Genomic DNA, 14,569 nt, shown 5'->3' on the forward strand with positions numbered 1-14,569 from the left:
GGGGGGGGGGCTCCGGCGGGCGGGCGGGCGGGCGGGCGAGCAGGCGCCTGGAGGAAGGGGCGGCGTCAGGGAAGAGCCGCGGGATCGGCGCTGCCCTCTGCCGGACCGCAGGGGAAGCCGCGTCGGACGCGAGGGGGAACCGCGGGCGAGCGCCCCTGCCGGTGGGTCCGCCCGCTCTGCCTCTCGGGGCGGAAGGCCTCCGTGGCCCCGTGGCCGGCAGCCGACGGGATCCCGAGGAAGGGGCGGCAGCAGGCGGAGCTGGCCGGTCTGTTGTGCCACCCAGCCGGGGAGGCTCCTTGGAGAGCGTGAAATCCTCCCCGCCGCCGCCCGGGACGGCTGTCCTGAGACCGCCGCAGCCAAACGGCTCCTCTTGAGAACCGCGGCGATGGAGCCGGCTGCTCTTCTGTCAGCGCTACCCAAGATCGCGTGGCTCTTTTGGCAGCGGCAGCACCCAGGTGGCCCTTGCCCAACCTTCCAAGCCCCCAGAGCCAACCTTGCCCCCAGGGCTCCGTTTTTGTCTTGCCCAAGTGCAAATTTGCGTTTCTGAACTGCACCTTATTAAATGAGGACCAATATTTAAGCATATCAATATCCTTTTATAGCCTAATTTGTGGGGTTAGCATCTGGAAATTTTATTACCACACTTTTTATTCCCTCATGTACATCCTTTATAAAAAAGATTGAAGAGCAAGCCGCCCAACCAAACTCTCATTTATTTTCCCCAAAGTTCCTGTGAGTTTAGGACACAGTGGGGAGGGAAAAGGGAAAGAAAAGCGAGGGGGGAAGGGAAAAAAAAAGAAAAGGCATTGACTTCCGACTTCCTTTGTTGCAGTACATTGAACCTCAACTTTTTACTTTTCCATAATAGTATAAACTAACCATTTCTATAACAACAAATAAATCTAATCAGTAAAACCCAAAATCAAAGTTTCATTTTTTTCCCATCTCAAGCACAAAATCTAGAAGTGGTTCCACGTAGAAACAAAAGTACTTATATTCTTTTGTTTAATCAAAGCAGTCAATTTAGCCATCTCTGCGAACTCGAATTGAAATGTCATTTTCCCCTCTTTTGAAGATGGGACCTGCACCAGCTCTTTTCCAGCCCTCTGGTACTTCCCCGGTGCTCCAGGATCTTTCAAAAGCATGGCTCAGTAGTTCGGAGATCAGGTCTGCCAGCTCCTTCAAAACCCTGGGATGTTACCCATCCGGACCTGGTGCTTTGAACTCATTTAGTGTGTACAGGTGTTCCTTCACCATTTCTTGTCTACTTTGAGTTTTATTCCTAATATGTATTTTATAGTACTGTTTTTGAAGGTTAGGCTGCTTTTTTTGTTTTTGCATGAAGACAGATGCAAAACATAAATGAAGCAGCTCTGCTTTCTCCCTGTGTCTCCCGGTGGAGACGACTCTATCGGCTGTAAGTCCTCACCAGTGGGCCAAGATATCATTTCTGCGCATGCGTGACGCTTCGGTTTCCGGGTCGCCTCTCCTGCTTCCGGCCATGAGAGCGGCGCTGGTGGACTACAGCAGCTCCGGCTCGGAGGGCGAGGGCGAGGGCGGGGGCGCCGCCGGGGAGAAAGGCAGCGGGGACCCTGGGCCTGCTCCGCCGGGCGGCCGCGATCTCTCCCCGCCGGGCAGCAGGTGAGCCCGAGGCGCTTCCCGGCGCCCTCTGCTTGGGCGCCCCCCGAAGGAGGAGGAGGAGGAGGAGCCCGGGGACGAAGCCTCCCGCTCCCCCGCGCCCGTCCTCCCTGCCGGAGGGAAGGGGCTCTTCTTCCGACTCGGCCAGCCGGAGCGGGCGGGGCGATCCGGGCTCGTGAGCAGGTGGGGCGAGAGGGCGCTGGGCTCTCGCTCAGACTCGGCGAGGGTGGCCTTAATCACGCCTGAAGCCGCCCGGGGACCATCGCTTTAGCTAAAATAACGTGCCGGGAGGAAGGTAAAAGCTCGGCGACTTCTCAGATTCCAGACGTTTGTGGAAAGTGCCCGGGGCCTCCTTTGATAGCAGCAAAGGCCACGACATCCTGATCTCTGGGGGCAGATTATTTTTAATCCTGGTGTAGGAACTGACCAAGTGAGACCACAGTTTCCATTTCGCAGAGCTGCAGGGTCCTCCCTCCCCTTGCCGGACAGCGTGCAGAGGATGTTCAGAGATGAGGAAGAGAAGGAAAGGGTGGTGGATGACTGCAGTAAACATGGAGGCCGCCTGCGGACATTTCCTCATGAACGCGGCAACTGGGCAACCCATGTGTACATGCCATGTAAGTCTCTCCCTTGATGTTTTCCTCTTCTCTGAATCTTTATGGTTGCCTTGAGCAGAGTGGTAGTATTATTTGAGACCAGGAAAAGGGGTAATGAGGTCCTATAGTTTAGGAGTGCGTGCTCTGCTTTTTCTACAGACGAAACTGGGGAGGACTTTCTGGATTTACTGCAGCTTCTCCTAATCTGTGGGCGCACTTACGTGCCTCTGCTGATGGGACAGGAAGAATTCCACATCAGCCTCTCTCAAGGCGTGGTGTTGCGCCACCACTGGATCAACCTTTTTGTCCAGTCCCTCAAAGAACGCTTGGCTTCCTGCCACAGGTGAGGCCCATTGACCATGCTGGCAGTGAGTTCCTATCATGATTGATAGGATAGGACTTACAGGCTACTTTGGGGAGGTTACCTGGGGATTAGGTGGGCTCCTGACAAGAGCAGACGAGCAGATACGGGCAAGGCAGAAACAGAGGCCCATCAGGTCTTGATAAATGCCTGTTGGGGAAAGCATACACAAAAACCTGCAGGAGGGGACGCCTGTTGTGTGCCGAGGGCCCCGTTTCCTGACTGTGTTCCTAACTGGCTCTTGCTCTTATGGATGTGGAATTAGATATTTTCAATGTTTTTCGCTGGTTTTATTGTTTTAAAATGTTTTTTTCATTTTTAATTGTAATATATTTTCTGAATTGTAAGCCATCCAGGGTCATTGACTGAGATGGGAGGCCATAGAAATTGAACAAGTAAATAAATTAGGCAAGCGTCCCCAAATCTTAGCATGCAATAAATGAGGGGAAAGTAGCACAGGGATTAAATTAGCATAACTGAATTGGGCTTGAAGCTTGGAAGTGTCATCAGAAAGTCCCGGAGAAGCAGAGAAATAGCCATGACCTGCAGTCCTCTTGCGTGTTTCTGCCTTTCATTTCCATATTAATTGGAATGCTGTGTTGCAGGTTCACCTTCAGAGCTGACCAAGTGAAGGTTTACACCAATGAGACCAAAACAAGGTGGGTGAACGATCTCCCCCCTCAGAGAGATGTGGAGAGTCTTGTGGGCTAGGAATAAAACGAGCCGGCCATCAGTGTGGAATGATTGCTTCAGTTGCATTAGCAAAATATTTCTGGAGGTGAAAAAGAGGAAGACCAGACAGAGGGAGGTGAGAGAGGGCGGGCAGGTGTGGTCTCAGCAACTCCATTGTGGCCTTTCCAGCTCCAGGAGAGTCCCTGTTCAGGGGGTTTGCCTGCCCCTGTTACCATTCCAAATTTGATGGTACCTGAATGGATGTTCCCTATCCTGAAGAGGACGGGCATTGGCTCCCATGGCACGAGGGCTGCATGGCTGGCAGAGGGAAGGCAGCTCTCTTGGAAATGTTCTGCATGAATCGGCTCCCCCTTCAGCAGATGGGGGTGGAAGTATCTATTCATCCTAACAGGGACAACTCCCCCTGCAGTTCCAGGCACAGCAGATCCCACCAGCCCCACCATTTTGCCAGCACCTCCCCTTCTTTCCTTTCAGCCCCCGCCAAGGTCCAGGGCATCCCTACTCAGCAGATTTTCTCCATTAAATCCTCCTCAGCCAATGCAGGTGGTGCTTCTGTAATATAGTTGTCTTCTTGACAAACTTGAACAATGGGCCCTATCCAACGTGTGCTCTTCTCTTGCGTTTGGGAATCGAGTAGCCATCCGTGCAAGATGTTGACCATGGAAGAGCTGCTGCAAATTACTCTCTAAAAATCTTCTTGCAGGACCTTTGTTGGCTTAGAAGTTTCTTCAGGACATTCTCAAATGTTGGAGGTGGTTTCAGAAGTGGATGAAGTGATGGAGGAATTTAACCTAATGCCTTTTTACAAGGTGAGGCTTGCAGCTGTCTCAGGGAAAATATGAAGTTACTGCTTTAGAATGAGTCTCTGGAGGAAGCTGAACAGTAACTCTTGAATAATCAATTAAGCAGCTGTTTAAATGCACTTTCAACAGCTTCATCTTCCTGTGTCCCCCCCCCCCACTGTGATTAGGGTAGAATCAGAATACTGATTCAGTTACCAATATTTGATTCTTTTACCTCTGCTCTTTTATGAACTCTGAACCTTATTGCAATGCAGAATATAAGATATGGCTCCAATTTGCTCTAATTGAAATGTTGGCAGTCAACTCACCATGCCTGGGATTCTGGGTCTCTGCCTGCTGCGCTTGGCTATGCTGGTGGACCTTCCTCTGATCTTGACCACTGGTGGTTGTTCATAGGATCCCTCGTTCCACGTGAGCCTTTTCTGGTGTGTGGGGAATATGTCGGAAGCCCTCAGAGGCCAGTGTATTCAGGAAATGCAGGTAACCAGCCTGGAAGCCTTTAGCTATAGGGAAACACCCTGCTAGGCAAGGAGGAGGGATCAGGCGGGGAACTACTATTGAGTGATTGCACAGCCACAAGAGACCTTGGGCTGACCCCCCAACCCCCCCAAAGTTCCTTGGGGCCTTATCTGTTTGTTCCCAAGATACGGCAAGCAGTATAGGGAGATTCTTGTATTATAGGCAGAATACAACAAAGTAGTCAGCTTGAACCCTACATGTGCAGCCCTGGTTGTGTGTGCCTGACATTAGCAGGGAGCTACACGAGACAGTTGAGTCTCCATACAGGTCATTTTGTGTCCCAGCTTTGAAATGGACTTAGTTCAAACTTCAGACATGTTCACGATGGATCCATGTTAGACTCAGATCTCTACCAGTCAGGTTAGAAGATCCTGTTTATTCACCTATGGTAAAGCCTGGAGTGAGTATGCAGGTATGCCAAAGTCACACAGCCTTTCCCCTCCAGAGGGAGTTTCCAAGAGACTGGCCCTTGTAATTGTTTTAGCGGTGGAAGACCGAGCAGGGGATTGGGATGGAGGCACATGTGAAGAGAGCTCCCGAAGTTGGCAGGGATCCAGCTGTGAAGGCTTTAAGCAACTTGACATGAGGTTGGGGCCGGTGGATAGCCAAAGAACTGAGCAAAGCTGGAAGCGAAAGGTTGTGCTGATAAATTCTGCCAGGCTGTTCGTACTTTGCTTTCCTATTGTTGCAGGAGATTGTGGATGGCTTTGAGGACTCTACCTACTTGCTGCGAATTCCTGGGACTGAAGTCCGTTGCAAATCTGGCAATAAGGTTTTCTCGTTCCCTCTGCGATAGAGAAGCCCAGGAACAAGAGCAGCCGACTTGTGATAGGCACTTTCAGCCCTTTTCCAAAGATGGGCCGAGGTGCCACCGGATTCCCATCAAGTCCCTTTGGAGTCAACTGCGCTTGGCAGCAGCGGACCTTCCAAGAGCACATTTCAGAGCCAAGGCAGTTAATGCCCTCAGACCTCTGCCAGGCCAGGCCCTGCTTCACTCCAGTTCTCAGCTGCCGTAGAAACAAAAGTATGGCTTCCTGAGAGTAAGAGGGAGCCAGTGGGATGTTTCTCCAAGCTGCAGGACTTTGTCTTGTAGAAGGCTGATCCAGGGGTGACCCTTGGGGGATGTCTCGGGCATGGGGTCTGGTCTTTCTCAGAGTGAGCCACAGTTGAAATGGAGAAAAGGAGAGCCAATTTTCTTCATCGTCGGTTTCGGGCGCTTTGCTGAAGGGGTTCGCCAAAGCTTCCTGGATAAATGATTGTTCAGAACCTGCTTTGATTGTTCTGTTTGAATTGTGGGGGGGGAATCATAAACGGGCACAAAATAAGAAACATGTACGCAGTATTGGAGTTAGATTAGCTCTCCTATGCACATACTGACAAAATACTTAATTCCTCTAGGTCAAAATCAAAACTAAAGTCCCCCCAACCTTTCATTTGTCCATCAAAAGCACAGTAGTGGCCTTGAACGGCATTCAGATGTGCCCAATTCACAAGACTTGGAGAAGGTAAACTCCGCATGATCCATGCTTATTTCCCTGCATTCTTGAGAGGAACTGGGCAGTGTGGAAAAAGACTAACCTTGTTCCCCCAAAGAGCATAAGCTAGGTAATTTTGAGATTTGTTTCTCACATTTTCATGATCCAAGATAGAAACTTCTGAATGCAATAAATCAAAATGCTGGTTGAGAAATTTGGTGGGGGTCAGTCAATCATATGGAACATTCACATCACATTTTAATAAAAATACAAGAGGAATGCAAAATATAAAACGTCTGGATTGCAGATACAATTTTTTGCTTAGTTTGTCTCCATTATAGGCTCTATTTTGGTACTCTTGTCACTATATGTTGGATATTTGTTTTTTGGCCCCGCAGTCACATTTCGTGACGATATTTGCAGATCATCCATGGCCAGTGCAAATTAAGTTCAGTGTTGTCCATATCATGCAGGCTGGTCAAATCCTGGTGGCTTTTCCAAGATGCAAAGCAAACTTGGTATCAAATGCTTGAACACAGATGTGTTTTACGCTTAGAAGGGCTGCACGTTGGCTCTTGTGCCATCTATGGTGCTCAACTGTATTGTGAAGTTTTTGCATTGACACGGACGGGACTTAACTAGAGCCTCTTTAAAGTGCATCTTATCCCTGTATTTGTCCTGTGAAATTCACCTCCGCTTTCCTAGAGATTTAATATGAAGTAGTTGACAAAGAGCTGCAACCGTTCAGTTGCGGCTCCGGTGGGGCGAAAGGGGGGGCGACGCCCGTGGCATCTGGGGCCCCCGAAGCGCCCGTCGACACCTTCCGCCTGCAGGGCGCCTCCAGCCGGCCGGCGCTTCACACCCGGGCCTCGAGGGACTTTCCCCGGCCAGCCCGCTGAGACACCGGCGGGGCCTCCCGAGCGGCTCAACCCAGCCCCGGATGAATCCGGTCCGTGCCGCGAGTGGCCTCCGCGGAAAGAGGCTTCCGCTGCAAGAAGGCGGCGGCCGGCTGGGAGCCCCGCTGCGACTCTGCTGGCCGTTAGGCGGCCGCCCCCGCCGGAAGCCCAGCCCAGCCCGGCCAGGGGCGCAGCGGGCGGCGCTTGGCGGCGGCGTAGGGGCCGGCCGGCCAGGGGACGGCAGCGGGGACNAGCGGGGCGAGCACCAGCATGGGCGGCGGGGTCCGGTTGCTGCTGCTGCTGCCGCTGCTGCTCCCGCGGGGCTCGGCGGGACCGGTGCTGAGCGACGCGGACGCCGAGGTGGGTGCGGGCCGGCGCCTCCCGCCTCCCGGGGCGGCCGAGGGCGGCGGGCCTGCCGGGGCGGCGAGGGATGGGTGGGCGCCGACTTGGCTGCGGTTCGAGCGGCTTGCCTGCCCGCCGCACCTGCCGCTGCCGGCCCCGGGCGCAACTCTCGCTGCCTTGCAGGCCTGGCTGCGCTCCTACGGCTACCTGCCCGCGCCCCGCCGGCAGCCCTCCAGCCTGCGCGCGGCCCGGAGCCTGTCGGCCGCCCTGGCGGAGATGCAGGCCTTCTACGGCATCCCGGTGACCAGCGTGCTGGACCAGGAGACGCGCGCGTGAGTGCCGGTCCGCGCCGCCTTCCCGGGGTGGGTGGGGGGTCCTCGATCCCGCTGCCGAGCCAGCCGGCCGGGGCTTCGGAAGCGCGCCCGAGTCGGCGCCCGGCGGGGGGAAAGGAGCCCGGGGAAGCCGCGCAGCCTCCGCCGGGCTTCGCTCCCTGAGCTGGAGCGGCCGGTGGCCCGAAGCCCCCACCCCACCCCTGGGGCGGCTCGAAGCGGGGGCTCGGCCCGGGGAGAGGGCTGCGCTCCCGCACCTTCCCGTCGGAGCGCCCCTCTAAGGCGGCCGAAAAGCAAAGGGAGGCCGGGGACGGGAGCCTCGCCCTGATTGCGCGCGGTCCCAGAGGGGAACGAGGCGGCGGGCGGGGCGGCTTCTGGGCTCGCGGAGTCTGGGCAGCCCCCGAAGAGCCCCCCGGGGCCTCTGCCGGCTTTCCCCAAGGGCCGCTGCCCCCGCTCGCCTTAGTCCAGCGAGGAAAACCTTTTGGTTTTGCTGCTTCCCTTCCCTGCCCTGATTGTCGCAACTCGCAGGTGGATGCAGCGTCCCCGGTGTGGAGTCCCTGACAAAATTGGGGCTCAGGTCAAAGCTAACATGAGGCGGAAGCGATATGCACTGACTGGTCGAAGGTGGAGCCAGATGCACCTGACCTTCAGGTATGTATGTCCGGCTGTTGAGGCCTGGGAGGCAGCCCACTTGCAACTCTTTAAACTGCTGAGTGAAAAGAGGTTCACGTACGTTGGCTACATGCCAGGATCTGATGGCTGCAACACTCCGAAGATTTTGCCGAAGAGGGTTACAAAGGTGGACGGGAAGGGCTGGAGGCAGGGATGAGGTTCATGCAGAGGAGCCCAACACTCCGTTCAGAAGGCCAATTCCTTGTTGGGGTGATTGACTGAAATTTTCCAAGACCAGCAGGGACATTTCTTTGCTTCCAGGAGAACGAAGTAACCTCTTTGGAGATTAGGAATCCTACATTAGTCTGCAGATTTATTCTTGCATTTTGAATTTGAATTGTCCGAGTTGCACCTGAATTATGTTGTCAAAGGCGCTCTGATTGTACAGATGCTTGGAATAACAACGGTGTCTGGAATCCCTGGAAGAAGCATTCTTCCTATAGGTTCTCTTAAGACTCTAAAGGCTGAGCAGTTTTCTGTGGCCTTCGTGGGAAATGGCCCACCTCATCAGATGCCCCACACCCTGGTCAGAGAGGTGGCCGCTGTGATGTATTAAACCTGAGGTTCAGTGGCGGAAAAACCAAGCGACAAAGGTGAGGCCTGTGGGAAAAAGTGGTGGTGACGCATCCTCGTAGCAAGACAGGCATTTCAAGGCACTCTCCGCTCTCTGCCTTCTCTGGAGCTCAGCACTGTCCTCGGCTGCCCTTCTGCCACAGGACCACCCTTCAACTTTGCTGGAAGCTGCTGTTGACCTCTGCAACTCAGCCTGCTGTTCTCTTGCTCTCCCTTTCGGAAGGCTTGGGGGGAAGGGGGGCCTTGCAGACCAGCTACTAAAGCATGGGGAGCTGAGAGACAGAGGGGCTTTACAGGAGGGGGGGGCTCCCTGGAGGACTTTCTAATCAGAGGCAGTAAGATTTCTGTGTGTTTCCCACCCCCTCCTTCTTTTTTTGGAAGCATCCAGAACTATACAGAGAAACTGGGGTTCTTCCATTCATACGACACCATTCGCCAGGCTATCCATGTCTGGGACCAAGCGACCCCACTGGTCTTCCAGGAGATCCCCTACAATGAAATCGGACAGAAGAGGAGAGCAGAGGCAGACATCATGGTGCTCTTTGCCTCGGGGTTCCATGGGGACAGTTCCCCCTTTGACGGCACCGGGGGCTTCCTGGCACACGCCTATTTCCCAGGTCCTGGAATGGGAGGAGACGCTCATTTTGACTTGGATGAGCCCTGGACGCTGGACAAGAGGGACGTGCTGGGTAAGGAAGCTGTCCTGGGTGGGAGAAGGCTAGAGGTAAGAGAGAGGGGCCCTGCAGGACAGGAGGAGCCACCACTAAGGCAACAGGGATAAGTGGGGGTTGAGCCCATTCCAAGAAACTAGGTTGCGTAGTCAGACAACCCTCTCCCTCATTTCCGTGAAGATAAAGGGAGGGAGGGGAGAAGCCAGCTGCAGGCCCGTGTGTTTCTTAGCGCAGAATCTTTGTTCGCCCTGGATGTTCCTCCTTCAAGGGCAAAGGTCCCCCTTTGGCTTTCCTGCCTTGTAACTGGGCAAGCAAAGATAAGTGGGATGCAGAATCTGGAGGCCTTCAGACCGCACAGACTTTGTCGTCATCTACAGGAAACAATCTCTTCCTGGTGGCCATCCATGAGCTCGGCCATTCATTAGGCCTGGAGCACTCTAGCAACCCGAGTGCCATCATGGCTCCCTTCTACCAGTGGATGGACACAGACCACTTCAGGTTGCCAGAAGACGACCTTCGGGGCATCCAGCAGCTGTATGGTAAGTAGCAAGCGAGTGTAGCTCTGGGTGCACCTGTGTGTAGGGTTCAGGTTAAAAAAAAAGAGGGATGCAGAATAAATGTTCCAAGCTGCATGGCAGGTATCTAAAGATGCTGTTTCCTTCTTCATCTCCTGATTGGCAGTGACCAAGTAGAGATGATGATTTTTGCAACCGTCTTCATGATATTTACCATTCTGTCTCGAGAACTGCCTGGCATCTGGCGGAGGCTGGAAAATGTTCTTGTCTGGTGAGGGATAAAAATGTGTGCAAGGCAACTGCCAAACTCAGAGAACACCAAGGACTCCACAACTCAACCCTGATCTACAGAGATTCTTTTCCGTTGGAGGATGAAAATATTTGGTTTGGGGGCTGGATAAGGGCTCCATCTGAGATTTGGCCTCTTTGAGAACAGCCTCAGGGCATCCCATGGCAGCCACTGGTTTGTTCTTTTAGCAGCTCTCCCCTGTGAGCGTAATTAATTTGGGTACTTTGCTGCTGGAAAGAGGATGAGTTGGTTGTAAACAAGTGTTTATTTCTCTCCTGGCACTCCTTCTGAGCCTCCAGAACGCCCCAAGTAGCAGGGCTCAAGTACCTGTTTCAGCCTTGGAAACTTTGCCAGCTTGGCCTAGGCATTGTGGCCTTTGGAGGGCAAAGTTTGTTATGTTGCATTTTTTATTAAGCATTTCTAAGGAAAGCAGAAAGGAAGGAAAAAAGGAAACATAGTAGATAAACATATGCATATATATTTCATTTGCAGTACACCATAGAAGTAGATTAAAAATCTCAATATTTCATTAATTATTAGTGTAATTAAATGTAAATCATTTTAAAAACTACCAGGCCTTGTTAACCTCCAAGTGATATATCCATAGCCATTCTCAGTGTAGTATAAACCATAAAGAGGCCAACATTTAAAAGAAAGTGAGCTCCTGCCCAGAGGAGGCTCCCTCCCCCCCCCCCCCGGGTGACCTCTGTGCTGGACTTTTCCTTTCCCCTCAGGGACGCCAGGAGAGCAGCCCACCAAGTCCCTGCCTACTGTGGTACCCCGGAAGCCAGACCAGAAGCCCCCAGACAAGCCAAACCGCCCTCCCCAGGCCGGCCCCCCTGACACTCTGGAGCCCAACATCTGCGATGGCAACTTTGATACCGTGACCGTTCTGCGTGGAGAGATGTTTGTCTTCAAGGTGCTTCTTTCTGCTTTGCTTCTCATGAAGGTTTCGGGGTGGTGACTTCTGTGCTGGGGAATCCTGGCAGTTCTGCCAACTGGGCAGTTTGCCCTGAAGTGCAGGTGGCTGGTTCTGGAGGGCTGGTCTGGGCTTCAGGGAAAAAGATTGCCCCGCTTGGCACTGCAGGGCCAAGTTCTGAAACGGGCCCTTTCTCAAGAGCACAAACACGCTTCCTTTGGCATCCTGTACTGTGGGTGCAGGACCTGATATTTGCTTGCCTGGTTTCTGGCCCCAAATGATGCCATCGCAGATGCCAGCTGGTCAGGCCTGAGGCCCAGCCTGGTCCATCCCTTTGTCCCTCACAATCACCAGCTTTCTTGGATACCTGCAAGTAGAAGACGTAATCCCAGATGGCCCTTTTGCAGAGTGCAGGTTTTCTGCTTTGCGTTTTGAATGATCCCAGAGTCTTCAGCCTTTGTCTGCTCACCGGGGTGGTGGTGGATGGAGCTGCTTCCTTTTCCGGAGGAGGGCGGCTCTCCTTGGATTGCACTGGTGGAGGGGGAAAGTGTCCCCCTTGCACGCCACTGGAGGGCCGGGTGTTTGGACTTAACAGGAGGGAGAAAGAAGGATGGGCTTTGCTGCTTTCGGGGTTACATTGTCATTTGTTTTTTATTTTAATAATTCTTGCATCTTAATGCCATTTCAAGACCCCTTATTCCTCTGGAGAGCAGCAGCACAACAGCTGCACAACCCTCCTCCTCTCAGCTCAGGGGCTGGGGGGGTTGCTTGCTTCCTTTCAGGGCCGCTGGTTCTGGAGGGTCCGACACAACCGGGTGCTGGACAACTACCCCATGCCCATCGGCTACTTTTGGAGGGGGCTTCCTGGGAACATTGACGCTGCCTACGAGAGGCAAGACGGACGATTTGCCTTCTTTAAAGGTGAGGGGCTGCACCCTCTCCCCCACAAAGGCCTCCCCGGTGCACAATTCCTGACGGGTGGAGCCGTTGCCCCCTCCTGGGCTGGCCTGATTTCCCTGCCTGCCCTCTCCTCAGGCGGTCAGTACTGGCTCTTCCGAGAGGCAAACCTGGAGCCCGGCTACCCGCAGCCCCTGAGCAGCTACGGGCCGGGCCTTCCTCAGGACAGGGTGGATGCGGCCGTGTGGTGGGAGCCCACGGGGCACACCTTCTTCTTCCGAGGAGACAGGTGAGTTACGGGTGGCACAGCGGCCCCCCCTCTTCCTCAGAAGGGCTTCCCTTCATGCGGGCCCTTCCCCTGCAGGTACTGGCGCTTTAACGAGGACGGGAGCTCCGTGGGCCATGGCTACCCAAGGAAGGTCAGCGTCTGGGCGGGGGTTCCTGCTGCCCCCAGGGGTGCCTTCCTCAGCCCCGATGCTGGTAAGTAGGGCAGGCGGGCCCGGGAAATGACAGTCCGGGGGGGGGATGACTGCAGATGGGAAGGTCACCTGGGGGCGGGGGGCAAACAGCTTGTCCAGAGTGGGGGGTTGGGCAAGGGAGAAACTCTTGAGGGAGAAGGGACAAATGAAGCATTCCCAAAGAATTTGAGGTAAGCGATGTAACATCAATTTGATCTTGAAAAAAATGAGTTGTAGGAAACAATTGACCAATTTGCTTACTGCCTGCCCTACATAAATTAGGTGTAATTTCATTAAAACTATCATCCATTTGGGCTGGTTTCAGCCACCTGGCCTCCTTCAGATGTTCTGGGCTGCAGTTCCAGGGTCTGTGAGTGAATTGCAGTCATGTCCAAGTCCAGTATCCTTAAGCCAGAGAAAAGTAATCCAGTTTAATAGCAGCCAGGTGTCACTTGTTGGCCGGTGGTCCTTCTCCCTTGGCTGGACGGTGGTGAACACAGCCACTAAGGCCCTCAGACCTAGCACTGTTGCTTGCCTCCTGTCTCGCCCTTCTGCTCCTCCTCCTGCCGCCCTTCCTTCTCAAGGGGCAGAGGTGATGCTGGGGCCACTGGTGGAACGGCCCTTCCAGAAGTCAGGGTGGTGTGGATCTAAATAGCCATGCTTTGCGAAATACAGACAGTCCAGGGGATTCTTTGTGCAGAGCTGTGCTCACCGAAGGTGCCCAGTGGAGATGCCACAGCAAAGGGCCCCAGGAGCCCTACAGCTGTAGTGGGGGGTGAGGGGCTTGGGGGGCTTCCTGACACATTGCTCTCCTGCTGTCTTCCAGCCTACACATATTTCTGTAAGGGCAGGCTGTACTGGAAGTTCAACAATGAGCGGCTGAAAACAGAGCCCGGCTACCCCAAGTCCATTCTGCGGGACTTCATGGGCTGTCAGGAGGAGGTGGCTGTGGATCCGGACCCCGGCCATCGCTGGCCTGACACGGGAAGGCCCCCCTTCCAGCCCCGGCAGGACAAGGAAGTGGAGGAGGGCACTGCAGCCCCCCGCCCAGGCCTGGAAGAGGAGGAAGAAGAGGAATCTGTCTTGGAGAAGGAGGGTGGGGGGCCGGTTGAGGAGGGAGGTGGGGATGTGGACATTGTGGTGCACATCAACGATTACCCACTGACGGTGAGCATCGTCATGGCGGTGCTGCTGCTACTGCTGCTGCTCTGTGTCCTGGGCCTGGTCTACGTCATTGTGCGGTTGCAGCGGAAGGGCCGGCCCCACATGCTGCTCTACTGCAAGCGGTCCCTGCAGGAGTGGGTCTGAAGCTGGGGGGCTGCTGTGGGGCAGAGCCAGGGAAAAGGCTCCTCTTCTTCTGCGTCCTCCGGGCAAAGTGGCCGTCTGGCTGGAGGACACCCTGGGCTTGCCCAGACTCTGATCCATGGCAGGGAAGGTGCAGGGGCCCAAATGTGAGGCTGCAGCCCAGGGCCGAGGCTGGAAGCTGAGTCACTGCTGGCTGGAGGGATTGTCGGCCTGGTCAAGCGAGAAGAGAGGCAGCTCTTGCTGTGAGATCATCCCTCCATGGGGATCCAGGTGCAGCCTTCACTGTTTGGGATCTGTGGGTCCTCTTCTGCATGTGTTCCAGAGACGTGTTTGGACCTGCTGGCTGGGCCTTGGAGGCAGGGAGACCCCCTCATGCCAGTTGCAGCAGCTGGCCTGGCCAGCAGTGGGCATCCTTAGTGGCCAGTTGGCCAAAGGTTGAGGGGCTGACATCCTGAAAACCTTGCTCTATTTTTGTACATTCTTTTTTCCAGAGCTTCTTTGGTTACAAAGCTAAACGTGGAGTATCTCTACTGTATAAATATTTCTACTCCTACATACTTATTTCTGCTTGAACCCTCTGGAGACAAGACTCAGGCTGAACAGATGCTTCAGCCAAGG

At 54.3% G+C, this 14,569-nt stretch overlaps 2 protein-coding genes across 2 annotated transcripts; both read left to right on the top strand.

Annotated features, from left to right (window-relative positions):
• Positions 1–1,501: 1,501 nt before the first annotated feature.
• Positions 1,502–5,881, top strand: USB1 (U6 snRNA biogenesis phosphodiesterase 1). Its single transcript, XM_029283369.1, has 8 exons — positions 1,502–1,641; positions 1,913–1,933; positions 2,095–2,255; positions 2,394–2,577; positions 3,201–3,254; positions 3,992–4,097; positions 4,488–4,571; positions 5,302–5,881. Exons 1-8 carry the CDS (start codon positions 1,502–1,504, stop codon positions 5,404–5,406), a joined length of 855 nt encoding a protein of 284 aa, XP_029139202.1. The 3' UTR covers positions 5,407–5,881.
• Positions 5,882–7,584: 1,703 nt separating this feature from the next.
• MMP15 (matrix metallopeptidase 15) lies at positions 7,585–13,954 on the top strand. Its single transcript, XM_015812101.1, has 9 exons — positions 7,585–7,655; positions 8,181–8,303; positions 9,279–9,586; positions 9,946–10,107; positions 11,107–11,291; positions 12,074–12,212; positions 12,327–12,477; positions 12,553–12,668; positions 13,473–13,954. Exons 1-9 carry the CDS (start codon positions 7,600–7,602, stop codon positions 13,952–13,954), a joined length of 1,722 nt encoding a protein of 573 aa, XP_015667587.1. The 5' UTR covers positions 7,585–7,599.
• Positions 13,955–14,569: the final 615 nt, after the last annotated feature.

The sequence above is a fragment of the Protobothrops mucrosquamatus genome, unplaced genomic scaffold, assembly GCF_001527695.2.
Source record: "Protobothrops mucrosquamatus isolate PMUCROS unplaced genomic scaffold, P.Mucros_1.0 scaffold67, whole genome shotgun sequence".
In the NCBI taxonomy this organism is placed as follows: domain Eukaryota; kingdom Metazoa; phylum Chordata; class Lepidosauria; order Squamata; family Viperidae; genus Protobothrops; species Protobothrops mucrosquamatus.

Coding starts and splice junctions, on each gene's coding strand:
- USB1 (XM_029283369.1), top strand. CDS start 1,502: ATGAGAGCGGCGCTGGTGGACTACAGCAGCTCCGGCTCGGAGGGCGAG. Junction 1,934..2,094: donor AATAACGTGCCGGGAGGAAG/GTAAAAGCTCGG, acceptor TCCATTTCGCAG/AGCTGCAGGGTCCTCCCTCC. Junction 3,255..3,991: donor ACCAATGAGACCAAAACAAG/GTGGGTGAACGA, acceptor ATCTTCTTGCAG/GACCTTTGTTGGCTTAGAAG.
- MMP15 (XM_015812101.1), top strand. CDS start 7,600: ATGCAGGCCTTCTACGGCATCCCGGTGACCAGCGTGCTGGACCAGGAG. Junction 7,656..8,180: donor CTGGACCAGGAGACGCGCGC/GTGAGTGCCGGT, acceptor CGCAACTCGCAG/GTGGATGCAGCGTCCCCGGT. Junction 9,587..9,945: donor GGACAAGAGGGACGTGCTGG/GTAAGGAAGCTG, acceptor CGTCATCTACAG/GAAACAATCTCTTCCTGGTG.